This window comes from Argentina silus (assembly GCF_951799395.1).
Source record: "Argentina silus genome assembly, chromosome: 6".
NCBI classification, from domain to species: domain Eukaryota; kingdom Metazoa; phylum Chordata; class Actinopteri; order Argentiniformes; family Argentinidae; genus Argentina; species Argentina silus.
The window spans coordinates 5,746,303-5,772,631 of record NC_139660.1 but is presented as its reverse complement, the minus strand read 5'-3'; the positions used below and the strand labels follow the sequence as shown (position 1 = coordinate 5,772,631).

The window sequence follows — 26,329 nt, the reverse complement described above, 5'->3', positions numbered from 1 at the left end:
GTGTTAAGTGTGGGTTGGAGTGTTCTCAGAGGGTCAGTCCACCATCCTCCTTCAATTCTCTTCTGCTGTCTACTGGTGATATTCAATGTAGGAGGTAGGAGGTAGGAGGTAGCCCAACATAGGGAGCCCAGACTCCGGGGGAGGCTGCTGGAGGCAGAATTTGGAATGGTACCATTCCTGATTGCGTTCTGTTTATGTTTTAAATTACTTTGAGCCTGTCCTCCGATTTCTACCTCCACCAGCCTCCCCTGCCAGACTCATGGATCTGTACTTCTAACTGTGACATGATCAGCAGATGGTAAAGTTACAAAGTTAAAGAGACTGTCAAGTTCTTCACTCCTTTGTTCTAACCACACATCCTCTTTGCTGGTATGTGTGCCACATATATGAAATCCTCAATGTTCTTATATGTCTATGGTGTGTGCCTTCTAATTTGCATGGATTTGCCCTTGTCCTCCTTAAAAACAAAATGATAGCCAAGGACTTGGTTTTCAGCTGGGACTGACTGTTTTTGTAGTCAAAGCTGGTCTTCAGACTAGGGCCAGAGCCATGCATGAATGTATCAGGTGGTGATAGGAGGGCTAGATAGTGCAGTCTCCCCTGGCTCCCTCTGCTCTGGCCAGCGGAGTGTGTCATTCCTGCTATCAAACACCCCATGGAGCAGCCTGGAAGGCTCAGAGAGTCAGCAGGTCAGGGGCTCTCAGCTGTCTGATGGTCATCTCAGCTGCCCTGCCCTGCCCTGCCCTGCTCTGGTCTCTAATCTGGGGCTCTCCTTACACACTGGAGAGACAGGAGAGACAGGAGAAAGAGAGAGAGAGAGGGGGAGAGATTGAGAGACACGAGAGACAAGGGGAGAGACGCACACACACACACACACACGCTCACAGTGCGAGAGTAGAGGAGAGGAGGGACACAGGTAAGAGCTGTATAGCTCAACACTGTATTGCTCAACACTCATCATTGTCCTCAGGCAACCTCATTTATTCATTTTTAGGGTTGTGCTTTTTGTGCTTTATGTCCTCTATGGCTCAGTTGGTAGAGCATGGCGCTAACAACGCTTAGGTTGTGGGTTTGATTCCTGCTGGGACCATATATACTGAATTGTATACTGAAAAGTCGCTTTGGATAAAAGCATCAGCTAAATGGCATATATATATATATATATATATATATATATATATATATATATATATATATATTATGATTGTTGTACAGTAGCATTCTATGGGCATGGACGACAACGCCCGGTCTATCAATATGACGACACAGCAAATACACACAGAGTGTCTTTGGGGAATTTTTTGATTGAATGGAGATGAGACAACTTTACCAATCGCAACAGTGGTATTGTTCCTGTCCTGAGAGAGCGTGCTGCTGAGTGCAGCTCTGAGCCCGGGGAGAGCTGCTGCTGCTGCAGAGCTGGAGTGATTGTTGCAGTCAGCCCAGGCGCTGGAGAGATGGATGAGAGTTCCACTTCACAAGACGGTGTGAGTGGCCATCGTCTGAATTATTCATCCGGTATCAGCAGTTACCACCCCACCCTCTCTCTCTCTCTCTCTCTCTCTCTCTCTCTCTCTCTCTCTCTATCCCATTCCTCCTCTTTTCTGATTAATGTCAGTAAGCCGTGATTGAGGTTGTACATGGTGAGTGATGGAGGGGAGAGAGGGATGAGGGAGGAGAGCACTAGACCTGTAAATCCATTCGTCATCACGGATTCACTTCCCATTTTCTTTTTTGTATTCCCCTTCTCTTTCCATCACTCTCTCTCCGTCTCTCTCTATCTCTGTCTTTGTCTTTCTCTCCTCTCTCTCTCCCTCTCTCCTTGTCTCTCTCTTTCTCTCTCCGTCTCTCTTTGTCTCTCTTAGTCTCTCTCTCCGTCTCTCTTTGTCTCTCTCTCTCTCTCTCTCTCTCTCTCTCCGTCTCTCTCTCTCTCTTTCTCGCTCTCTCTCCATCTCTCTTTGTCTCTCTCTGTCTCTCTTTGTCTCTCTTTGTCTCTCTCTCTCTCTCTCTCCTCCCCATCCGTTGCCTCAGTTAGCGGATGGGAGAACCTGGGTGTTCTCTCCCGTCCTACGGAGGGGGAGGCTCCGGTCCAACTGCAGTGTAAGTCAGTGGAGTGAATTGGCCTGTGATTGTAGCTGCTTAGTCAGTGCTCCTATCAGTAGACAGGTTCTGCTGCTTCGTCTAGACAGGTATCACTTGTTTTACATACAGTAGATGGAAATAGTGTTCTGGTCTATGTCTATGTTGACAGTGCTTCGTCCCCCAGACTGGTTGCTTGTGTGGTAGTGCTGCACCTATAGTGATACAAGATCTCACACAAACACATGGCAACACATCCTGACCATGTGACCTGACCCAGGACAATGCTGTACTCTGGTTATCATCACCTCATTATTTCATATACATCCTGAGTCATTTTAATGACATGTCATTTCCGATTTCATTAAAAGGCCGTGCGTCATTACAAGCTCTTCTTGTGTATCATATCATAGTTCAAGTTATTAATTCACCACATCCTCCGCTTTGGGTGAACCTTCATGTTGAATTATAAAAGACATGCCAGACTGGAGAATACATTCCCTGTAGAGAGAGAGAGAGAGGGGGAGAGATGGGGCAAGGAAGAGGGGGAAGAAAGGAGAGGTGGTGTTAATAAGGAGGGGACTTTGTTTTTCATTAGAAGCCATCTGTCTCTTCTTTACTCTCATTGCCCATCTTCCTTCCCCTTACTCTCTCCTTCTCTATCGCTCCACCTGAGTGGTCCCTCTCTCTCTGTGGGTGGTGTGTCAGCTCTCGCACTGTGAGCGTGCGTGTGTGTGTGTGTGTGTGTGTGTGTGTGTGTGTGTGTGTGTGCGCGTGTGTGCGTGTGTGTGTGTGTGTGACGTCAAACCTCAGTGCCTCCGCCTTCGTCACTGGCAGTGTGTTGCAGCTGCTGCTCTCTTAAAGGGCCAGTACCACCCTGGGGGGGCTCTTTCTTAAAGGGACGGCACCACCGTGGGACCCTTACACGGTGTCATGGAGGCAGAGCTGCATGGAGTCTCTGACTGACAGGGTTAAAAATGCAGTGATGCAGTGGCTTAATGCATGCACGTAATGCATCGAGCACTCCTCTCTATCGTGACAGACAGGCGTTCTGCTTTGGCTGAAGATGCCCTTTTAGCTTTTGGCAGTCATCCTGGCAGCCTGGCTTTCCTCCTACATCCACACCCACACCCACACCGACCCCCACCCCCACCCCCCACCCCCACCCCCACCCCTGTTCTCTGGCTGATGCTCATAGATTGTGTGTCTGTCTAATTTAGCTTGCTTTTTATTCATCCATGACAAGGAGCGACAGGGTGCCAATAGAAAAGGCAGTTGCATAGAAGTAGCGTTCGTTAGATGAGGCCACACCAAGTGGCATTCAAAGAATATTTACTGCACTTGAGCATTGTAAAAGGTATCAGGAAAGGACTAACATTTCTATTTCTAACTATGGTTTCATTTTCACATGCTTACGGATAATCTATATTTCAAGCTCTCACTGTCTATCCCAGCATTTTCTCCTTGCAACATTTCTAATTTTCTTTTCCTGCCTTGTCTTGTCTTGTCTTGTCCTGTCTCTCTCTCTCTCTCTCTCTCTTGCCTGCCTCTGCTTCTCTGTGTGCGTCCAATCTGTCTCTCTGGCACCCTCTGCTGTGGTCGTCACGTATGTGCAGCCTCAAGATGACAGGACCTGGGTGTATTCCCCTCTACACTACGGCAGTGAGTCTAAGACCTTGCCGGATGGAGACGGGAATGGGGAGAGCGAGACAGTAAGTGAGAATAACCCATACAGTGTGTGTGTGTGTGTGTGTGTGTGTGTGTGTGTGTGTGTGTGTGTGTGTGTGTGTGTGTGTGTGTGTGTGTGTGTGTGTGTGGGGGCCCGACCTGACCTCCATACCCAGTGACTGCCAACAGTATGACCATTTGGTGCCGTGCCCCCTTTCCATAAACCCCAACAGCATGCTGCTCAGTAATGTTCCACTGCCCCGACCTTCGTTCTGCCTGCATGGGGTTTCACACATGTCTCCTCCGCGTCATGCATCACCATGATCAGACTCCCACGCCCACACAGATTAGCGTTGGCCTGTTTCTCATCTGGGCAGCATGTCAGTGATTAGTAGATGGAGTTGGTGAGCTGAATGATGGCAAGTATGGACCTTGAATATCAGGTTTGATTTGTATGGCTCCTCTGTGAAACTTCAGAGTGTCTGAGTTTTCATTTGTTGATAATGTAATTAAAATCCTGAAAGTATCATTTTCATAATCTTCTCTAAACCATTCTGATCCCTCGGCGCAAACATTAGATTACTGATGGCTTGGTAACTGGCTTTGTACTTTCAGGGTATCAAATCACATGATTTGTGAATGTTTGTTTAATATGAATGTTCTTGTTACCAAGGCAATCATCATGGCTTCAGAATGTTAGCAGCCATAATTCATTGGGGGGGGGGGGGCTGATGAGAAATCATTCCTTCTAGTCTCAAAGGATTGAATTGAAGGCATGACAAATTTGATGATTAAAGCCATTCCTCTCTAATCTTGTATGGAACATTGAATGACCCTGTTTTGCCCTCAGAGCTATCTTTGGCCAGGGTGTTTTAACAGAGTTGGTTGAGCAATCTTTTGGGGGGAACCGGTCTCTTCTTTTTCTCAGATTTGTATCAACTGTATTCCAATGTGTATGTCTACTCTTGCTGGTTTATGAATTGTTGAAGTGTTCAGTTATACAGTGTTGTGGGAGAATGAGTAGATTTAGCTTGACACATGAAATAATAAAAGAGGATTTATAACATACTCTCTTACACTCTCTCTCTCTCTCTCTCTCTCTCTCTCTTTCTCCCCCTCCCTCCCTCCCTCCCCCTCTCTACCAACAGTAAACACACTAGTGGACAGTGGAAGATGATTCTGTGGAGAAGAGGACCCATCATGCTGATCTGATCCCCAGGCCTCAAGAGTGGCAGAAGGATTTCAGTCCAAATCCAAATCTGTATTTTATTCATGAATACAAAAACAAACAAAAAAAAAGACTGAATACTGGAGGAGGAAATCCTCTACGTCCCATGATCACCGTGGTGATATGATATCCATTCTCTTCTTTCATCAAAACCAAAACAATGAACTAGGCTGAACAACAGGGACCCAAATGACTATACCCAAATGTGGCTGTAGTCCAGTTTGCCCTATCAGAGCAGAGGCATCCCTGCCACCCCTCACATTCCCATTGGTAGAGAAATTCATATCATGTTTAATGTTAATTTATATTGTGTGCTTTATGTTTTTTGTACTTTTTTTTATTTGGGCACTTTTTTTCAGCCATTTGTAATACTGTGAACATATTTTTTGTTATGCTGTGTGCTTAAAAAGTAGCTTTAGCCTCGGTCTTTATATTGCTTTTCAAGATGATCATCAAGGTGATGTTGAATGGTACGTCACCATTTGAGGGAACAGTTTTTTTTTCCATATGCTGAAACATCTGTATACCATGTGTCAGACATGAATTTATGTTTTAATATTTCTGTAGCATACTACTGTATATCTGATTTTACTGGTTTGTTTTTACGTTGTGTATTTATTATGTAATTTCGGTCACAGTATTACTACATTTCCCATACAGAACACAACCCTTGTGTCGGTTATTGCCTCAAACTAGGTTGTTTTACTGTATACGTGCAACACTAACAAGGTTGAGACATCGGTCATTACAATATCTTACAACATGACAATGTACTCCAGGATCACCCTGCTTTTGGAGGAATGCAAATATTCTCTCAGAATAATTATTCATTGAGTATCATGAAAACGATCAACATTTCTGTCGTGGAACATCGGCACTTATGATCAGATTCAATAATCATTACAACCTCTTGACAGTTTGTTCTGATTGTAGGTCTAGAACGTCCATCTGAGTACAACGATATAGTCAGTTATTTTAGTCAATCAAATGTATGTTTATTATGAGACATAGCAGTTGGCACAGAAATGTGAGGTAAATTAACTGAATGTTAGAGCTGGAGAAGAGGACACGAAGACTGATGCAGTTACAGAGGCCAAATAACCCACAATATCACATCAACATTTGGTTTTCACATTAGAATTCTAATCACAGAGGGATTTCAGGCTTCTTTTAGACAGCACTCTGTTTACCGGTGCAAGTGTGAAAGTGCAGTTATCACAATCATCATAGGATTAGGTGTTACAGTTATCAGTCTTTCTGTGAATGACATCGTAGGACTCAAGTAGGATATGAGTTATGTTTTAAAATGTTTTTATTACTCTTTTTTTGTTTCACGCTTCGCTGCTTTTTACAAGTTTGTTGGTGTGTTTCTATGTTTGTGTGTGAGGGATGTGGGTGTCAGTGTCAGACATTGTAAAATAATGATCATTCTATCATAATGTGCAGTGGCCAGTTGTAATCAGTTGCTGTTGTTAATGACATCAAGAGACCATAGCAGCAATATTTGTATAGCATTGTTTTTAAGTTAATTTTAATTGCCTTATCAAGAAATTTGAAATTCATAATTTTTATTTTTTTCCCTTGTAGTGCTGTTGTATTTATTTTCTTTCTATAGTTGTGTCTCCTGAAAATGTGTACATAGAATTATAAATACATATATAAAGATATATAAATATATTTTCCATTTGAATTGGAGAATATTATTTTTATTTGATTTTATTTTTTGCTGCTGGCAAGAAATTATTACAATGGACATTATTTACTGTACCATATTATTCAATGCGTCAATAAGATGCAGGTATACAGTGCCTTTGGAAAGTATTCAAACCCCTTTTACTTTTTCCACATTTTGTTGTGTTATAGACTCAATTTAAAATGGATTAAATTAAAAGAATTTGCCATCAATCCACACGCAATACCCCAGAATGACAAAGCGGAAACCCGTTTTTTTTTTAAATTTCAGTCAATTTATTAAAATTTAAATACAGAAATACCTCATGTACATAAGTATTCAGACCTTTTGCTATGACACTCTTAAAATGAGCTAAAATGCAAAAATGTCATCAAGAAATCACTCAATAAGTTGAATTGACTCCATCTTAATGCAAGGATAATAGTTCATGTCATTTTGGAATTAATATCTTTGTTTATATAGGGTCTCTGATTTGCATAGGAATCAATAACACACTGTGTAGCTTTGGATGTCACTACCAACTCAGCAAATTTCATAATTTTCTCTTGATCCTGACGCTCCAATTTTCTCTTGATCCAAACGCTCCAGTCCCTGCCAGTGACAAACATACCCATAACTGGCTACCACTATTCTTCACAGGAGAGATGGTGCAGAAACTGCATTGCATGTGCTGGATTTGCACCAAACTTAATGCTTTGTAGTAAAACCAAATAAACACATTTCCAGCCACTTTCTTTGCTGTATCACTTGAATTCATTATTGCAAACACAATTATGGATATGAGATAGACTATTTTCCATTAAGGGATTCTTTTTGGCCACTTGGTTATAGACCAATTGTGTAGAGTGACCATTCAACTTTGTACATTTTTGTAAGTCTCTCCAGGCCTCAGGGTCGCATTCCTGAGCAGCTTTGTTCCTCTCCATTTGCTCAGTTTGTAATGACATGATCCACACAGAGTGCAATTGATTTCTATGCAAATTAGAGACCCTATAAAAACAAAGATATTAATTCCAAAATTACATGACTTCCAAAACTATTATCCTTGCATTAAGATGGACTCAATTCAACTTATTGAGTGATTTGTCAATGACATTTTTGCATTTTTTCTAATTTTAAGTGTCATAGCAAAGGGTCTGAATACTTATGTACATGAGGTATTTCTGTATTTCAATTTTAATAAATTTACTGACATTTCTAAAAACCTGTTTTTGCTTTGTCATTCTGGGGTATTGTGTGTGGATTGATGGCAAATTCTTTTAATTTAATCCATTTTAAATTGAGCCTATAACACAACAAAATGTGGAAAAAGTGAAGGGGTCTGAACACTTTCCGAAGGCACTGTATTTATGGTGTATAAATCTCAGCTGTATGATATCCGTGACTGAAGAGTTGTCAGTTTTACTGTACATGCAAATCAGTAGGGATTCTTCCGACAGTTTAGCTGTGTTTGTGTCTGTGTTTTCAAATCGCCGTGTGCCCTCACTTAGGGAGAGTCCTTTACAGAGACAAAGCATGATTTAATATGAATATGCATATCAGAAATATGTATTTATGTATATCTGTGTATATTCATCTATTTATATATGAGTATAAATAGATGGCTGTGTGTGGGTGTGGGTGTGTGTGTGGGTGTGTTTGGACTCTTACGATCAGAATGAATACAAAATAAAGCAGTTCTATGTCTATGAACTATTGTATTTGTCCATATGCTTCCAAAGTCCTGTCTCTGTGAATTTTCAGAATATATAGCTCATGTTTGCAAGCAGGGAATTCTCTCTGTGTCTCTGCTGTTTTAGTGTTCTGGAGGGGAAAAAACTTTATTGTACTGTGCTTGATTTGTGTGTGCCTTTTTTAAGTCAGTCAGTCAAGTAGATTGATTATTATACAGTGCCACACATGAAAATCATAACTACATCTCCAACTACACGAAAACAAATCAGAGATAGTTTTATTTGGCCCTCCTAACTCCACTTATGTTATTCTTAACAATCTAGGTTGTCTTGACTACTACTGTCAAAGTTGTTGCGAGAAATGTAGGGGTATTTTTTATTATATTTTATAAGAAATATTTCCAAAAAAAGGTATTTTTTCTCGGAGAAAGTTATCCTTGCGTTTCATTATTCTTATTGCAACTCGTGCAGACAGTGCAGAATCCAGCAGCGAGGCCTTTAACAAGAAGTAAGAAGAGAGGAGAACACATCAAACCAATTTGTGCCTCCTTACACTCCTTGCAGACCGTTTAACGCCATGAATGGTGACCGGGCCATCTCTGAAAACTCTGTGTCCTCTTTACGTTTATCGTAAAAACCTATTTCTATAAACTTACATTCAATTGTTGCTAATTTATCTGGATGTATACGTATTATTTTGTAATGTTGTTGACTTGTCTGAATCTCTATTATTCTACATTATTTATTATTTAAATGTTGCTTTCTTTCTGTTTGGAATTGCACTCATGCTTATGTATTTCTATTATCTTTTCTCTTGTTATAGTCGCACTTTGTAACCTTGTTTTAAAAAAGCGTATTGTGCATAGTTACAGCTTCGTTATATTGTTATATATCAAGTACCTCGATCATGCAGGTGAGTTCTAGCAAAGACCGTCTCGGGAGCGGGAAGCTGGCATAAGAACGAATCTGTCATCACGGAATGGTCGAATAAATGACGTCAGGTTTCCTTGGAGATCGGTTTAACGATACATTTTGAAAGTCCTGATATTTTAGCATTCGTACGAATCAATGGGTGTTGTCTTTGATAGTGTTACAAATGAATGTAGGCCTAATGTATCATAAGTTTATGGATGCCGTTTAGAGTTGTCTTGTTATTCTGGTAGCTCAAGGGAGAGTTGCTCACTAATCATTGACATGATGATGGACAATGGAGATTACACAATGCCCAAATGGGAAGATCCTAGCAAGGTCTGTTTTGTGTCTTTTCTAGACTTTAGTAAATGTCAATGTTTTTGCATAGCCTACAGCCTATAAACCCTACTTGGATATCTGATTGGTTCCAGGGTCTTGGAGACAAAATGTCCAATGCAGGAAACAGTAGATGCTCAACTCCTGCATCTGGAGTTCTCAGTGATGAAGGCAGTCCACCCAGTGGTAAGACTGACATAGCCTTGATTTTGAAAAGCAGACTGTTTTAACTGCATGTATTCTTTACTTAATTAAAATTAAAATTAAAGTTATAATTCACTTATTCACTCTTTTATTTTCTAGATACACCTAGTGTAGGCCTAATGTTTACACAACTTTATACTGAGATAGAAAATTCAAAATTATTATCAAACATGGAAGGGGGGGCGCTAGAGGACCTCCTCCAATCCAAAGTAAAGGTAGGATATACAGTAGTGGAACTGCTATACACTGTACATTTCACATTTTTATCTTTGGGCTTTCAATTGTTATTTGTGACTCTAACTGTGATCTATGGATCTATAGAAGAACCACTTCGTCAAAATGATGAGAAGAAAACAAACCCTTTTTTGTCACTTAATGTCCTCAGCCTCTTTTGGAGAAAATACATGCAGATGCACATAAAGTGGTGGTCGGTTATAAGGGAGTGGGGGATAGCTGTCATAGGAAGGACGAGCTTCAAAGACACATTCTCCTTCATTGCCCCACCCTCCAAGAGTTTGTCTTGAAGTTAGGCTTTAGCAAAAACATGGTAGGTGCACTAGATGAATTCTCCCTCTTGACTAGGGTTGTCATCATTCATCATCATTATATGATGACCAATATATGGCCAATGTCCAGTATGTTTTTTGGGGCATGAGAAAAATGTTTAGTGGACCAGCTATTCTCTATTCTGTGCTCACTGTCTGCTGTGTTTGACTGAAGGATGAGCTGCAGCGCTACCTGATCTCCTCCGACCGAACCTGCCTACTCTCTGAGAACGATGCCCTGAAGATGGAGCTCAGAGATGCCCAATGCAGACACCAGACTGTGGTTAAAGGTCTCCATCTATCCCTCCACTCTGCTGAGCAAGAGAGCAAGGGCTCCAGGCTCTCGCTACAGCAGAATCTGAAGCTGTCCGAAGACAAGTTGCATTCGCAGGAACAGAAACTCAAGGAATATGAGGGACAACTTCTGTCCCTGCAGCACACTCTGATGGGCTTTAATGACAAGACCCAGGGCCTACAGAAAACCCTCCGTGTGTCCGACATGAGGCTCACGTCCATGCAACAGGATGTGGAGGAGTCTGAGAAGAGAGCCCAGGGTCTGCAGCACGACCTCCAGGTCTCCCAGGAGAGGAACCAGACCCTGGAACAGAACCTGGCCTCCTCCGAGAAAAACATACAAGCCCTCAGGCAGAACCTCAGCAATTTTGAAAATAAGGTCCAATTCCATCAGCATAACCACTGGGCATCTGAGGAGAAGGTGAAATCCCTGCAGCAGGCCCTCAGCTCCTCCGAGCAAGAGGCTTCGCTGCTGCAGCAGAGTCTGAAGACCTCAGAGGAGAAGGTCCTCTCCCTCCAACAGAACCACTGGGCCGCGGAGGAAAAGGCCCAGTCCCTGCAGTGCAGCCTCAGCTCCTCTGAGGAAAAGACCCAGTCCATGCAGCAACGTCTGAGGGCCACAGATGAGAAGGCTAAAATTCTAAAGGAGGCTCTCAGATCTTCAGAGGAGAAAACCCAGTCCTTACAGGAGGCCCTGTGGGCCAGTGAGAGCCGGTTCAGGGCGTCCAAGGCCCAGCAGCAGTCCCTGGAGCAATGCAAAGGGGAGCAGGGGGAGAGGATCCAGAGTTTGATGCAGACTCTCAGGGCTTCGGAGGAGAAGCACCAGAGCACCATGCAGGACATGCAGACAGGTCTGCACAGTGAAAGGGCGAAGGTGGAGATTTTGCAGGACGCCCTGGACAGGACGGAGTCCGGGCACGTAAAGGAGGTTGGACAGCTTCAACAGAAATTGCACATAGCTGTGAAGAAAGGTGCTGCAGCAGAGCAAGAACTTCTGTGCCAGGGTGAGGGTTAACCTGGCCTCATCAATGTGAAAGTTATTGTCCATGTTCATACTGATATTCATATTAATCAAATGTATATTTATATTGATAATCATATCAGGCCATGTGATGTTTTTTTGTTTCATTGTATAATGTTGGGGTTTTATGTTCCCTTTGTTAGTTGTTGCCCTAAACAGTAAACTACTGGAGGAACAGTCAAATGCAAGCAAGGAGCTAGAGAGATCTGTCAAATATGAGAAAGAGCTGCAAAACACTATCAAGGACCTCAGGTAACAAATGCAAGCAAACACACACACACACACACACACACACACACACACACACACACACACACACACGCTTTATTGAAAAAAGTTAGATTTTACGCTTGTGACATTAGAAGCACACAAGCCAATACTTGACATTATCTTAAAGTGGACAATAATACATTGCATGACTAGATTACATTCAGACTGGAACACATTGTGTGTGAACCCTCACTAATTTCCCTGATCCCCACATTTGCAGGCAGAAGCTGAGAATACAAACTGAGGACAGGGAGTTTGCTCTGGACAGCCTCAGGAAGCGACAGAAGGATTTGGCAGAGGTACAACGCCTCCTACAGGCAGATCTGCTGAGATGCAGCCAAGCCTGTGGTCAGGAGAAGGGGCAGCAGCACTTCTCTCTCAGCAAGAGTGGTCTGAAGGAAGAGTTTGTGAACCTGAGGACCAGCCTGCACTCAGTACTGGAGAACGATGGTGGGAGAGAGCAGCAGAGGAGGCAGGACTGGGTGGAGGTTTTGGACAAGAGCAAGGAATGGGAGAAAAAGGCAGAGAAACTGGTGTGACTCAACCCAAAATCATCAAGACCTAAATGTATCTTACTTGTATTATTATTATTTTGAATTATACATAACTGATGACCAAAACAGTATTTCACTCTCAGATGTTATGGATATACAATTATTACTTGAAACTGTTTCCACTAAACTAAACTAATTTTATGAGAAAACACAATTTGGGTTTCACAAACGGCTGAAAACATCGGTATCATCATTGCTTTATGACTGTACTTGAAAATAGACCTCTATGGTTGGCTGGCTGTGTGTTCCTGTATCTGCAGGTGGACAGTTTAAATTCTATGCAAAGTCATCACCTGCTGTTGAAGGAAGCAGGAGGCGAGAGACACCAATATAGAGCAGCAGCAGCATCACCAGCAGCAGTATGGAGAAGTGGAACATCGCCCTCCTCCCTCGTTGCCACGCTGCCCCAGAGGACCCACTCCATCAGGCCCTCCTCTCCATATCCCCATGGGTAATCATCAGCATTTCGGCACCAGTATCATCATTTAGCCCAGATGTCTCATTTTTTTCTTTTTCTACTTAACTTGACGGTTTGTGCCCAGGAAGAGTGGACGGCAATTTAAGTCTGTAACTACCAGCTAAAAGGTTGTTGTGGGCTTTTTAAGGCCTTTGCTATAGTTTTGAATATTTTGATACTCGTAAACTGTACCTTTCTGTCATATTTCTCCACAGTCAGTATTTAGGCCATGAGAAGAAGTCCAACTCTTACCGTGGACTGAAGGATTCTGAATGCGTGCAGCATTTACTAACAGTCCAAAAAAGACTAAAGAAGCTCCAGTCGGGTAAACAGCTAGGAGTCTTATACCTTGATATACTATACCAGGGTTTGGGTCAATGCCATTTCAATTCAGTCAATTCAAGAAGTGCATTGAGTGTCTAGGGACAGGCCTATAGAAAGTAATGGGCAATGTCCGATTATTACATTGAAATGAAATTCATCCCATTCACTTTTGGATTTGCAATGGTCTTTAACTCAAGTTGAGTTCCTCAACCCTGGCATATAATGATGATGGGATAAGTCCATTGACCTCTTTGTAGACAGTTTTCCCCACCCGTTAATATCACATACCACATACCAGTCGAAACTAAATAGGTCATTTTCGAGACAGATGGATCCACTGAAATATAAGAGACAATTGAATTACAGAAAGGCATATTTTGTGAATTACACGCTCCATTAACGTGTAATGTGGGTGTAGTCAGATCCAACTGGAAAGCCCTCACGTCTTATTGTTTGTTTTGTTTCCCTTCTTTGAGGTATTTTGTTGTTAAATGTCTGAAGTAGGCCAGTGTTTATTCCCCTCATTGTCCTGGCTTTTGTGCGGCAGCATGCTATTTGGTAATAGTGTTGGATTATAATCAAAGTCTTCACTGGAGTGAATGTGTAACTCTAGTTTATGTGTTTATTTCCCTATGTAGTTGATTTCCAGAAGAATGTCAGGGGTGCGCTCCGGCTGTCGTAGGACCAACAACAGCAAGAATCACTGCAGCCTTAGAATTAAAAGTATAATACGAAAGTCATAATTTAAAAAATGACTAACAATATGTCCATTGTCATGATAATTTGAACGATTTCACATAAAATAAATAATTGGCTCTAGTGGTGTTTCTGCTACTTTTTCAACGATGTATAGTTCATCCAACAACAACATTAATTTATGCACTAGGGAAATTGCTCAATCCACATTTTTATGGGGCTGCACAGTTTTTCTGACAAAAACTACACCCTATTAATATGCCTATTGGTCAGTGTTTCAAAGAGAAGGGTATTATTTGTCAAGTTATCTATCACTTTAAAAGAGTCGCTTCTAATTGGTCGAAGCTAGTGTCCCTCAGCTCACGTGCGTATTCCCTCGGGAGACTGTTTTCCTGCCACCGGACTGTGACAGGAGCTGCTCTGGTTGTCCAAAAATACTTTCATAAAGTAGAAAATCGGCAAAATGGGAACCCGAGATGACGAATACGATTATCTATTCAAAGGTAAGAATGGCTCTACATGTGCAAATGTGAAGGCATCGTCTGCTTATTCTCTCAACAGTTGAAGTTCAGACTGAGGAGGGGAAGTCCTAAGCGTTCCCCGTACTACTAACCCGCTATGTTAGCCTGCCAGCTAACAAGCTACCGATCTGTTCATTTGCGGCCCAAAACAAAAGGCTTCTTCTCTTTACAATTTCGACAGGTTGTTACATTAAGCCAATATTGTGATTTAAAATAATTCAATTCAGGCTAGTTTGCGTACGTGTGTTAATTGTTAAATCTACTTCATAATGCTAGCTAACAGTGCTATTGATCTAGCTAGCATGTATCAGCTTGGAAATTCTAGCGACCTAGCTAATGTTAGCTTGACTCCCAGCTAAACCTCAGTCTCACTCAGATAGCCTAGCACTTTCTTTGGTGTGTATCCTTTAACTCGATTATGTTGCTAGCCTGGCCACTGAATTGCCAAACCCCTATAAAAAAACCATGATGTTATTTCTTTGTCTGACAATTGAAGGAATTACATGGCTAGAAACGTTGGCTATTTCTTTTGACTGTGTGCAAACTTGTGGCTGTCAACTTGACATGTTCACGTCTTGTAGCTGTTTGTTTACTGATGCCGACTGAAGAGGGATCCAAACTGTAAGGAGAAGATGTGTATGATATGTGAAACCCATTATCTCTGTGACCTAGATAAATGTCACCAACAATCTTCACTCTCTCACTCATGCAGATGACCCTGTCTAGGCATCACTACGATCTGCATCATTTTCCTCTGAAGTTGTACTATCAGTAGTTATGTCCTTCAACATAGTGGTTTACTAACTGATAAGGTGATTAGTAATCCAACAACAACCTCAATGATGAGTCTATGCCTAAATCAGTTACAATGACTCACACTGTACAAGTGTAGCCTGTGTGTGTAGTCACTGCTGTCAACTCATCTTTTCCACTGATTGTGAAATAGCAGCTGACTCAAGGTAGATCTAATGCTGTCCGTGTGTTTTGGTATGTGTGTTTTGTTTCCAGTTGTGCTGATCGGAGACTCAGGTGTTGGGAAGAGTAACCTGCTGTCCCGTTTCACACGGAATGAGTTCAACCTGGAGAGCAAGAGCACCATTGGAGTGGAATTTGCCACCCGCAGCATCCAAGTGGACGGCAAGACGATAAAGGCCCAGATCTGGGATACAGCTGGACAGGAGCGCTACAGAGCCATCACCTCAGCGTGAGTGGGAGGGGAGGGGGGTGTGTGACCGGAGAGGAGGGGAACTACGGAGGAGAGGGACAGCCATGTGCATGTCTATGAACTACTGGAATACTCTAGCTACATACCCATGCAAAATAATAGTGATGAGAATTAGATACTAGGCCTGTAGTAAACACTGATAAATTAACGGGTGAGTAATACTCACTTTACTCATGTACCCATTGGGACATAAGGCCACAGTATGGAGTCACCATGAAACAGTACTTTGAACAGGGATGAAAATTCGCCCCTTTGTCCTTCTGACCTTGTGTTCTCCATGCTCTACCCTACCACAGGTACTACCGGGGGGCGGTGGGGGCTCTCTTAGTGTATGACATCGCCAAGCATCTGACCTATGAAAATGTGGAGCGCTGGCTAAAGGAGCTGCGGGATCATGCTGATAACAACATCGTCATCATGCAAGTGGGCAACAAAAGTGACCTGCGCCACCTCAGGGCAGTGCCCACAGACGAGGCTCGCGCCTTCGCAGGTAAACACACGCAGCACTGCAGGAGACAGCAGTGCACTCTGGGTACAGACATGTTCACATAGACACCCCTGTTTGTCTCAACTCTAAACCCCTGTTCTTCTTCTCTCTCTTAGAGAAGAATACTCTGTCGTTTATTGAAACATCTGCCCTGGACTCCACAAATGTAGAAGAGGCATTCAAGAACATCCTAACAGGTAGGACAAGCCTTAGTAAAACACACTTAGTAAAATAGGAGTGTTAAGGAAGCTATTGATATTTGTACATTTGTAATGATCAGTGACCGATGCTTCCTAACCCTTTTTTTCCAACAGAAATCTACCGAATCGTATCACAGAAGCAGATAGCTGACAGATCTGCACATGACGAATCTCCAGGCAACAATGTAGTGGACATCAGTGTCCCCCCCACCACTGATGGGCAGAGAGGCAGCAAATTGCAGTGTTGCCAAAACCTGTGACTCTCAACACTCCCCCCCAACTCCCCCCCCCCCCCCTCCCTCCTTCTTCACCCCCACCCCGCCTCTCACTCTTCATCTCTGCTTTACTCCTTGAGTGTTGTGCTGGTGTCTCTATACCTCTGTGTGTTTAGAAGAAGTCACCTAGAAGCCCAGACTTTCTAGATAACATTCCTTTTCCAATACGTTTGTTTGTTGATTGTATACTATCTTCTCTCAACCTCAGAACATAGATCTTCTACCAAGTGATAAGGATTTTTTTTTTTCTTTGACTATTTGGGCTCTGATCATGTGACCCAGTCCTGTGGAAGGAATGGTGAGGGATCAGAAATGCTGAATTCTAAATCGGACCCTAGGTACAACCCCCCCCTGGTCACTCCTGCTGATCTGAAAGGATGGGATAGAAAAGCATCATGGTGATTACTCCAACTTGCCCATTGATAATCTATTTTGCTTATACCCATCCAATACTCACAGATCTAAAGGAGTGGCCAGGGAGTTTGGGCTAGGGGCCGAATAGGAATTCAGCATTAGTCCCAAGTTTCTGGTTGCCTCTTTGCTTTCCTTTTGTCCCTATGCTGAGTGTGGAACGAAATAAGCAAGAACGGGGACTCCGAGTAGTGTCTGACTTGGGCTGATATAGACAAGTGTTTTTAAAGTGTTAAGCCGGGTCCACAGAGATACCAAAGGAGCGCTGCAATCATTTTCAATGCTTAGGCCATCTCATGTTAACCGTAAAGCAATTCTCTCAGACAGGCACATTTGTCAAGATTGGGCCTTTTCCAGTTGTCATCTGCTATGATGTACTGTTGCTAGCTGCAGTTTATTGACTGGGTTCTCCCTCTGTAGTTTGTTCACATTTTGAGCTCATCCCACAGTCTGACTGCAATGGAAAACAGAAGTGGATACTGTATGCAGAGTGTGTCCTGCCAATCATTTCAATGGATTTCGCCACGTAAAACCAACAACTAATTTAGAATGACTCTTGACATCACAATGCTCTAGCTGGTCACTTGAGGAAAGAGGAAGGCTATTAACACTCAAAGTCTAGGGTGGAGGGTGCTGTTCTCTTTTCAGTCTCTTGTCCAACCATGTAAGCATCTTAAATTTAGTTGTCGGTGGAATTTAAGAAAAATGTTGCTTCTGTTCTGTGTGGTTGGCTAAAATGCCTTATGTCTCCCCTTTTTGGTAGAAATGCCTTTTTGGAGTGTTGCACATGTACGTCATTTCTTGTCACATGTCCGAGTTTGAAATCAACAACACATCTGTAAATCAGCCTTTTCATCAAGAAACATTGAAATGGAAATAAACCAAATCCATACGACCGGTTGGCAGACAGATCTTCTTTGAGCATCAAGAGCTCTTCTCTCAGAATAGCTTTTGAGTAAAAGCTGTTGTTCATTGTAATGCATGCAGAAATATGATTTGAATGCTACAAAGTCATCTCGTGATCATTGAATTTTGGGATGATGTACAATGTCCCCAAACTGAACTGTGTATAAACCCTGTTATATCATCTGATGATAAGAAACTTACAGTGTTAGGACACACTATTATCTGAACTACAATTTCAGACCGGTTTACAACTTTATTGTTTGTTTTGACATTACGCTGGGTTTTCCTTATCCCTTTGCATTACCTTGAGATGCAAAAATATGTCATGTATTTTAGCATATTAAAATGAAATGCAAGACTTATGCAATATATAGTACACTGACACAGGTCAACATGTTGGAGAAGACAGTACTTATTGTACAATCTCACAGCCACAGGAATTTTGTTTGCTCCTCATCTACAGATAGGCTACCATGAGGCTGTGGCACATTACAACTTGGGAGAAGATGTCTGAATGTGAATCTTCCCTTTTTCATTTTTTTTTCTTTCACTATTTGACTGATTAGCTTTAAACTATAGTAATCTCTGCCTGATACTTACTTTTTCTCCTTTTACTCTAGAGAAACTATTCAGGAAATAGTTGATGCTCTTCACACCAATGTTTTGATTAGCCTGCCATACTTAATGAAGGATTTCTCTAATGCACAATTGAATAGCTATATTTTATCATATATTCCCACATTGAACGATTTTCATGTTTTGTTTTTTTACGTGCAATCCACTATGTAAATATGTAAGTCACTTAATTTGTGCATGGCTGATTAACATGTGGATAAATACGTTGCCAAACAAAATGTTTGCTTGCCTGTGTTCATTTACATTTTACAAATAAAGACCCTTTTCTTCCATGATAGTGGGATAAAAACAATACTGTCTGATTATCTGAATATGATTTATTTAGTCTCATCTATTAGTCCTTGTATATATGTTATACCGTATCAATTTCATACAGTAGTATCAGTATCAACTGATTCCAGTTGAATGTTTTCATAGACATAGTATACTACTATCACTACTACTATAGTAGGCCTGATTTTCTCAAAAGTTGTTATTATGTGCACTGCAACAGTGTACATTTTAGTTAAGTGGGGAATTAGCAGTCAGTATGCTTATTGTCCACAATAAACTGATATTTCAGCTTTCTTCTTGACCGAAGAGAAATGTCTGATATTTTGAAACAGTGACCCACATCTGTCTTGATTTGGCGTTGGATTTTCTCAGCGTCGGAATATCGGCAGCTTGCTGGGTAAACTAGCGGAAGCACAGGCACCGTGGGTGGCAGAGGAAGCAGGCAGGGGGCTGTACTGCTGTTGTCGTCTGTCAGCTGAGGACAGCAGGAAAATGCGAACTAGCACAACCAGCTAGCTGGAAATAAATCAACTGTTATCAACTGTTTCCGATTTTGTTTCGATTCACCCCACACGTGACCTGGTAAAAATGAAAACAGAAGAAGGGACGCTGTAAGTAAATTGTTTATTTTCACTTCCGTTCCGCTTCTATCGGGCTAGCTAGCAAAATAGCTTGATGCTGGCAGCAGTCTGGCTAATTTAGATAGCTACGGGTAGCTAGCTAGCCCCGTCTGGCATCCGTTTTCTAGCTAGATACAACAATCCAGATGTGGACATATTCAATTAAGCTATAAGCAGTGATCATTTTAATGTAAAAAAAAAAAAACGTTCCCAAACGTTAGCTATACTTAGCCACGGCGGATACAGTTTGCCTTACAAGATGAACACAGCTGGCTGATATGAAGGAGCTGACCAGCTGTGTCAGTTATCATAAAGCTCGACAGTTTGAAGGTTTTTCTTTGTGATTGCTTCTAGTATCACGTTCATCATCACCAAGAGAGATGCCTAATACCAGATAATCTATGAACATATATGCTAACACCTGCTTAAAATCCTGGTTACAATTGGTACTGCCTCCTGACATACAGTACTGTATCTTTTGTGAGTAGACCTAGCCTATGCTAGTATGTCTCGACATCATTCTAGTTAATGGTTTCATGCTGTCTACACTCAATCTCTATTGTGTATGAGAGGTAGACTACAAAGGGAATACAATGTTTTGTCATAGCTGTTCCTGATATTTGTCAAGGACATGTGTCAAACAGGATATTTGTGAGAAGCTCTCATTTCATGAAGTAAGTGTATTCATTAGAGTAAGAGATACATAAGCAGCAGGCGAGAATAATTCTGTGTCTGAGTTGTATCTTGATAAGGGGATATCTATCCAGACAGCTGTTTACCAGTCCACTGGTGCACTGCTCATCATTGACTGTTTGAGTTGTTCTCAGAAATAGGATGTATTTTGACAAGTGGGCACCCACAGTTTGTTTCAGTCTCAGTCAGTTTCTTTCCCAACCAATTCTCACACTCAAATAATTTTTAATACTTAAATAATTTTCCATTTTCATTTTTACTTTTTTCCTACTGACTTGAGATGACTGCTCTCCCTATGTGGCAATGTTTTTTTGCGGTCTAGCCTTGTTCTCTTGAATTTCAACACATAGGAAGTGCTTGCTCAGCCATTCCAATTTACTCAAGAAGTATGAAATTTAGCAGTGAAATAGGGCAATATGTAGGGTGTGGAAAGCTAAGAAATCATTTCATATTGTTTTCATACAGGATTTATCAACTCAGTCTCTCCATCCCTTCTCTCTCCAGCTGTTGGGCCTAACTGCTCTGACCTGTGGGAGCGGAGTCTGCTCCCCTCTTTCCCCCCCTTCACCTTTCACCCCTGACCCCCCCCCCCCCTGGACGGTGTAACCATGACGACAGGGGAGTGTTGCCACCTCCCGGGCTCTCTGTGCGATTGTGCTGCTGGCAACGCTGCTCTGTCGAAAACCGTGGATGAATCTGACAACCGGCAGGCTCAGTATGTCACCCAGGTCACTGCCAAAGACGGACGGCTGCTGTCCACCGTCATCAAACCCCTGTGCACACAGAGGTAATCTATCTACTGTACTGTGTGCGTGTGTGTGTGTCTGTCTGTCTGTGTAGAAAAGGCATGTCTCACTCTCACACTTCTGCATTTACCAGTAATTGCTGTTAAGTGTGTGAAATATTCAGTGATATCCAACATCCTGTCGAATTAGTAATGTTGACTAGTAATCATCATCAGCCCCCTGCTCAGTCTACACCCCTGTATTGTTTCTCTTGTAGCGATGGGCCAATCTGCAGGATCTGCCACGAGGGGGGTAACGGTGAGGGGCTCCTGTCCCCCTGTGACTGCACTGGCACCCTGGGTACGGTGCATAAGAGCTGCCTGGAGAAGTGGCTGTCCTCCTCCAACACCAGCTACTGTGAGCTGTGCCACACAGAGTTCACCATCGAGCGCAGGCCCCGGCCCCTCACAGAGGTAACAAAGGTCAATGCCTTTGCCTTGTCTGCACTCCTCTCTGCCTGCCTTGTGTTTTTGTGTTTGAGAGAGAGAGAGAGAGAGAGAGAGAGAGACTTGTTGCTTACAGTGCATGCATGTGTCACTTTCTTTTTTTTTTTTTTCAGCTTGCTTGCTTATAATCTCACAAGATGTCTGATGTAACCACATAGACCGACCCCCAGTGTGGTGTAATATATATAACATTTGTAGCTTTGTGTGGAAAATGAAATACAGAAGAAGAAGACACTTCCCCATTTTCGTCCTCATTAGTGAACAGTGTGTGCAGGCGTTCATTCTTAGTAACTGTTAGTATCTCTCTCTCTCGATCTCTCTCTTTCGCTCTGTCTCTCTTTCTCTGTCTCTCTCCCCCCTTCCCCCTCCCTCCACAGTGGCTGCGGGACCCCGGCCCTCGTAACGAGAAGCGCACGTTGTTCTGTGACATGGTGTGTTTCTTTTTCATCACGCCGCTGGCGGCCATCTCTGGTTGGCTGTGCCTGCGCGGCGCCCAGGACCACCTGCAGCTCAAGAGCAGACTGGAGGCTGTGGGGCTCATCGCCCTCACCATCGCCCTCTTTACCATCTACGTTCTCTGGACTCTGGTAAACACTCCCAACATCACAACCTGTGCACCTCAGGCTTGGGCTAGGATCATAGGCACTGTGTTACCACCCTAGGAGACACCATGTGACTGACTAGACACCCCATAGCCAAATCATGTTTACGGGAAAGTTGCCACTTGCATTGAACACCCTTTGAATAATATACCCAGTGGCATTACCAAACGCAGGAATGTATTTTCTTGAAAAGACTGTAGCTGCTGTGTCCCACGTGATTTCATGAATGATTGTATGTTTTTTATGAGTCTTTACTCAATTCAAGTTGATTGCTGAGTCTTATGCCCAATAGTGTCTTTTTGCCCAGAAATGAACTCTATTAACCAGTCCTAATGTGTATGCAAAGCAATTTCACTTTGTCTTCAGATCTTTCGGAATAACACCAACATTCCCCTCCCCCCTCCCCTCTACAGGTGTCATTCCGCTACCACTGTCAGCTGTACTCTGAGTGGAGACGAACCAATCAGAAAGTACGCCTGCTCATTCCTGATGCCAAGGGGGCTCATTCTACCCAGCATTCCTTGCTCTCCACTAAGCTGATGAAGAAGACGGCAGATGAGAGCATAGTATGAGGTCAAAGGAAGGAAGGTGTGGTTATTAGAAGAAGAAGGTGTTATTGGTGTGCTGGGGGGTTTTCCACTCAACCACGTCTCCAAGCAGAGACAAAGCACTTGTGGACGCTTTTTTTTGTTTTGTTTTCCTTTCGTAATTGTTCTATTTAAGTCCTTTTTACCTGCGTGTGTTAGCACTTCATGCTCCTTCCGTCTGTCTTTTTTTAATTTAGTCGTGTGAGTGATGATCCTCTTAAGGTCCTCTTAAGGTGTCTAAGTTAGTGGCCTGTTAAAAGAAACCAGTGTAAGTTAGGGGGCTAGTGAGAAGAAGCAAGGCCCTCTAGCCTCTTAGTGTTCAGTACGGCGTGTTTTTAGGTTGTGTAGTAAAGGTTGGTTGAGATGGACAGGTTTCCGCTGGGCACTGCAACCAGACTGGCCAGGGACGGGACAGATGGACAAAGGCTGAGTGGAGACTGTTGGCTGCAGAAGCTGAAGACCAAACCCTCAAGCCTTTAGTTGACTGTTACTCCACTTCTCCTTCTCTCCACCCCTCGTCCTCTCGGTCCTCCACAGCCCACTAGAAAGTGTAGCATTGATCGTTAAAACGCTGATCTGAAGTACGACGTTCATTCAGAACCACTGAATAGAAATGAGAAGCTCAAAGCTTTGATTCCTCTTCACCAGCCAGAGCCTGTTAGACTAGGGGATTAAAAGATGCTCGTGACGTTTTTACGCAATGCCAGTTGACGCCCATTATCAATTAACTTCATTACGACCGCTCTTTCTCCCCCTCCCCCTCCCCCTCCCCCTCCCCCTCCCCCTCCTCCTAGTGTGAGCAGTGATGGCTTTGGTAAAGCTGGAAATTGTGCAATAAAACAGTGTGGATGCTGGTCCTCCTCACGGTATGTGAAGGGACTACCACCAACACTGTGGATGCTGGTCCTCCTCACGGTATGTGAAGGGACTACCACCAACACTGTGGATGCTGGTCCTCCTCACGGTATGTGAAGGGACTACCACCAACACTGTGGATGCTGGTCCTCCTCACGGTATGTGAAGGGACTACCACCAACACTGTGGATGCTGGTCCTCCTCACGGTATGTGAAGGGACTACCACCAACACTGTGGATGCTGGTCCTCCTCACGGTATGTGAAGGGACTACCACCAACACTGTGGATGCTGGTCCTCCTCACGGTATGTGAAGGGACTACCACCAACACTGTGGATGCTGGTCCTCCTCACGGTATGTGAAGGGACTACCACCAACACTGTGGATGCTGGTCCTCCTCACGGTATGTGAAGGGACTACCACCAACACTGTGGATGCTGGTCCTCCTCACGGTATGTGAAGGGACTACCACCAACACTGTGGATGCTGGTCCTCCTCACGGTATGTGAAGGGACTACCACCAACACTGTGGATGCTGGTCCTCCTCACGGTATGTGAAGGGACTACCACCAACACTGTGGATGCTGGTCCTCCTCACGGTATGTGAAGGGACTACCACCAACACTGTGGATGCTGGTCCTCCTCACGGTATGTGAAGGGACTACCACCAACACTGTGGATGCTGGTCCTCCTCACGGTATGTGAAGGGACTACCACCAACACTGTGGATGCTGGTCCTCCTCACGGTATGTGAAGGGACTACCACCAACACGCACAGTTGTGCATGCATGCACTGTAAAGAAAGAATTGCTTTTTTTACTTGTGGGGGATTGTAAAAGTTTTTTTTTTTTTTTTTTTTTTTTTTTTTTATCAAATGAACATATTGACAACTCCTCCCATTGTTCTAGTGTTTAGAGTGCTGTCCTCTCCCTCTGCATTATGGGGAGGTCTCTCATACTAGATGCCAGCAGAAAGATAGAGTGAGTTAATCTAGTGTGTAGATCAAAACAGGGCACAAACAATGATAACGATACCCTTTATGGAAAAGATTCCACAAACATACAATGTGAACTTTTGTGGTTGATGCAATGTAAGGCTTACCTTTCTAGGACAATATTATAGTAGTGCAAGAAATATTAATTTCAAACTACAGGAAATCATGTGTACATTGTTCCCCGATGAGAGTGCAGTCAAATACTCTTATAGTGCGTGTGCGTGTGTGTGTGTGTGTGTGTGTGTGTGTGTGTGTGTGTGTGTTTGTGTGTGTGTTTTGTATTTGTGTGTATCTGTTTGTGTAGCCACGTAACAATAGCTAGTGATCACATGCAGCAAGAGTATAGAGTACGTTGGTGTACTTTCTGTAGCAGCAGTCCTCTCTCTCTTTGATGTGCACTGTACCAGACTGAAGAATCTAGGTCTGCATCCTGCCTGATAGTCAAATCAGGTGTCTGTCTGGTGCAGCATTTGCAGCATGCAACTGCATGAGTTGTCCTCTGTGGTAGAGGGATATGCAAAAACATTTACCAAGCGCTAATTTGTAGGTCTGGACACAGGTGACACTGACTTCATTGGGGTTTTTATCACCAGCCGCAGAGTATTTATGGGCTTATGGTTGGACTTCTTCTATCCTGGATTAAGGCATAGCTCATCTTTTTATGAGTTTTGTACATTTGTTTTCCCTACACTGTTTGGTCCATTTATAACCCCCCCCCCCCCCTTCTTTTCTTAATTTGTACTTATTTACTTGCATTTTGTTAATCATCATGGATTCCTTCTTGGTTGAACGTAAGAAGTATTGACCCTAAATCTTAAAACCTGTCAACATTGAAGGAAGTCTTATAGCAAATGAACTCTGTGGTGCACAGAAGCCAAAACCCCTAGGTCTGGATATTATAGAACTCTCTTTTAATCTATGATTCTAGACTGTTGATCTGTTAATGGAGAATCAACCCCTTCATTACTTGAAGGCTTTATGTGTAGGTTTGTCTGAGGTGCTTGCCTCGCAGTGGGACAGCCATGCAGCTGGAGAAGCGTTAGTTCTATGCAGCCTGGCCAGACCAGAGCTCTTTGTGCTATGAGCTAATTCCTTACTGTCGTTGTCACGTTGTGCATGAGAACTGCAGTTGTAGAAATAATAACTAACAGATCTGAGGCGACCAGGCCGGCTGAGGAGCTGCTGGTTGTAGTGAGAGTGGCTGTCTTACATCATGTTCTGAGGCTAGGACTGTCTCTCTAGGACTGTCTCTCGGTAGGCTGGACTACAGCAGGCCTGCTCTTCTTCTCTATAATCTGAACTGGACTGCGGCCGGCACTCGCTGTGCTGTGATCTGTGCTAGCACCCTTAAAATGTGCTCTCGAGAAATTAGGAATTTAGATTAAACCTGAAATGGTTCACTCCTGGTCCACACAATAGGAAGGAAGTCATTCTCTGAACTTGAGCAGTGTAGATACTAGTCAGCCAAGTCCAGAGGAGTCTTGTTTAGGAGACCCCTTTCACTGTTAATGGGGAGACCCCTCTGATTCTAGGACACGGGAACTGTCAAGTGTCAACAGAGATGGATAATAGTATCCTGTTTTCTTTTCCTTTCTTTTGTAAAGTGTTGATCGTCACTCTAAATGAATCCTATTGTCTTTAAATAATTTGTATGTTGTGGGTAGATAAAGTTGTGCAGTGCGATAGTAATACTAGAGCTTAGTATGAAGTTATTTTCATTCATTTGTGTGTGTGCGCGCGCGCGCGTGTGTGTGTGTGTGTGTCTGACTGAGTGTGTGTGTGTGTGGGGGTGGAAGAGCAGTGTTGAGGATCTTTCAGCATGGAGAGAGTTATTATCTGCATAGTCAGCTTGGGCCACT

At 43.1% G+C, this 26,329-nt stretch overlaps 3 protein-coding genes across 4 annotated transcripts in view; all 3 read left to right on the top strand.

Moving 5' to 3' along the window:
- Window positions 1-8,337, top strand: part of pip5k1ca (phosphatidylinositol-4-phosphate 5-kinase, type I, gamma a) — a 38,320-nt gene extending 29,983 nt beyond the window's left edge. The window contains exon 17 of the mRNA XM_083670982.1: window positions 4,896-8,337. Within this exon, the coding sequence (XP_083527108.1) occupies window positions 4,896-4,898 (3 nt within the window). The 3' untranslated portion in view covers window positions 4,899-8,337. The remainder of the gene's footprint in view (window positions 1-4,895) is intronic.
- Window positions 8,338-14,340: 6,003 nt separating this feature from the next.
- LOC310805603 (ras-related protein Rab-11B) lies at window positions 14,341-18,896 on the top strand. Of its 2 annotated transcripts, XR_014554251.1 has the most exons (6): window positions 14,341-14,457; window positions 15,484-15,679; window positions 15,997-16,190; window positions 16,304-16,384; window positions 16,502-17,652; window positions 17,722-18,896. XR_014554251.1 is itself a non-coding variant. In XM_083671359.1 (5 exons), exons 1-5 carry the CDS (start codon window positions 14,418-14,420, stop codon window positions 16,645-16,647), a joined length of 657 nt encoding a protein of 218 aa, XP_083527485.1. In that variant the 5' UTR covers window positions 14,341-14,417; the 3' UTR covers window positions 16,648-18,896. The 2 variants fall into 2 exon arrangements, 1 of the variants encoding a protein (XP_083527485.1); XM_083671359.1 differs by having other exon boundaries at window positions 16,502-18,896.
- Window positions 18,897-20,809: 1,913 nt separating this feature from the next.
- Window positions 20,810-23,641, top strand: marchf2 (membrane-associated ring finger (C3HC4) 2; the record flags this gene model as incomplete). The annotated part of the gene is made up of 4 exons (XM_083671871.1): window positions 20,810-20,988; window positions 21,204-21,399; window positions 21,810-22,019; window positions 22,448-23,641. The coding sequence occupies 4 exons, from the start codon at window positions 20,810-20,812 to the stop codon at window positions 22,604-22,606; spliced, it is 744 nt and encodes a 247-aa protein (XP_083527997.1). The 3' UTR covers window positions 22,607-23,641.
- Window positions 23,642-26,329: the final 2,688 nt, after the last annotated feature.

Coding starts and splice junctions, on each gene's coding strand:
- LOC310805603 (XM_083671359.1), top strand. CDS start 14,418: ATGGGAACCCGAGATGACGAATACGATTATCTATTCAAAG. Junction 16,191..16,303: donor CGAGGCTCGCGCCTTCGCAG/GTAAACACACGC, acceptor TCTCTCTCTTAG/AGAAGAATACTCTGTCGTTT. Junction 16,385..16,501: donor ATTCAAGAACATCCTAACAG/GTAGGACAAGCC, acceptor TTTTTCCAACAG/AAATCTACCGAATCGTATCA.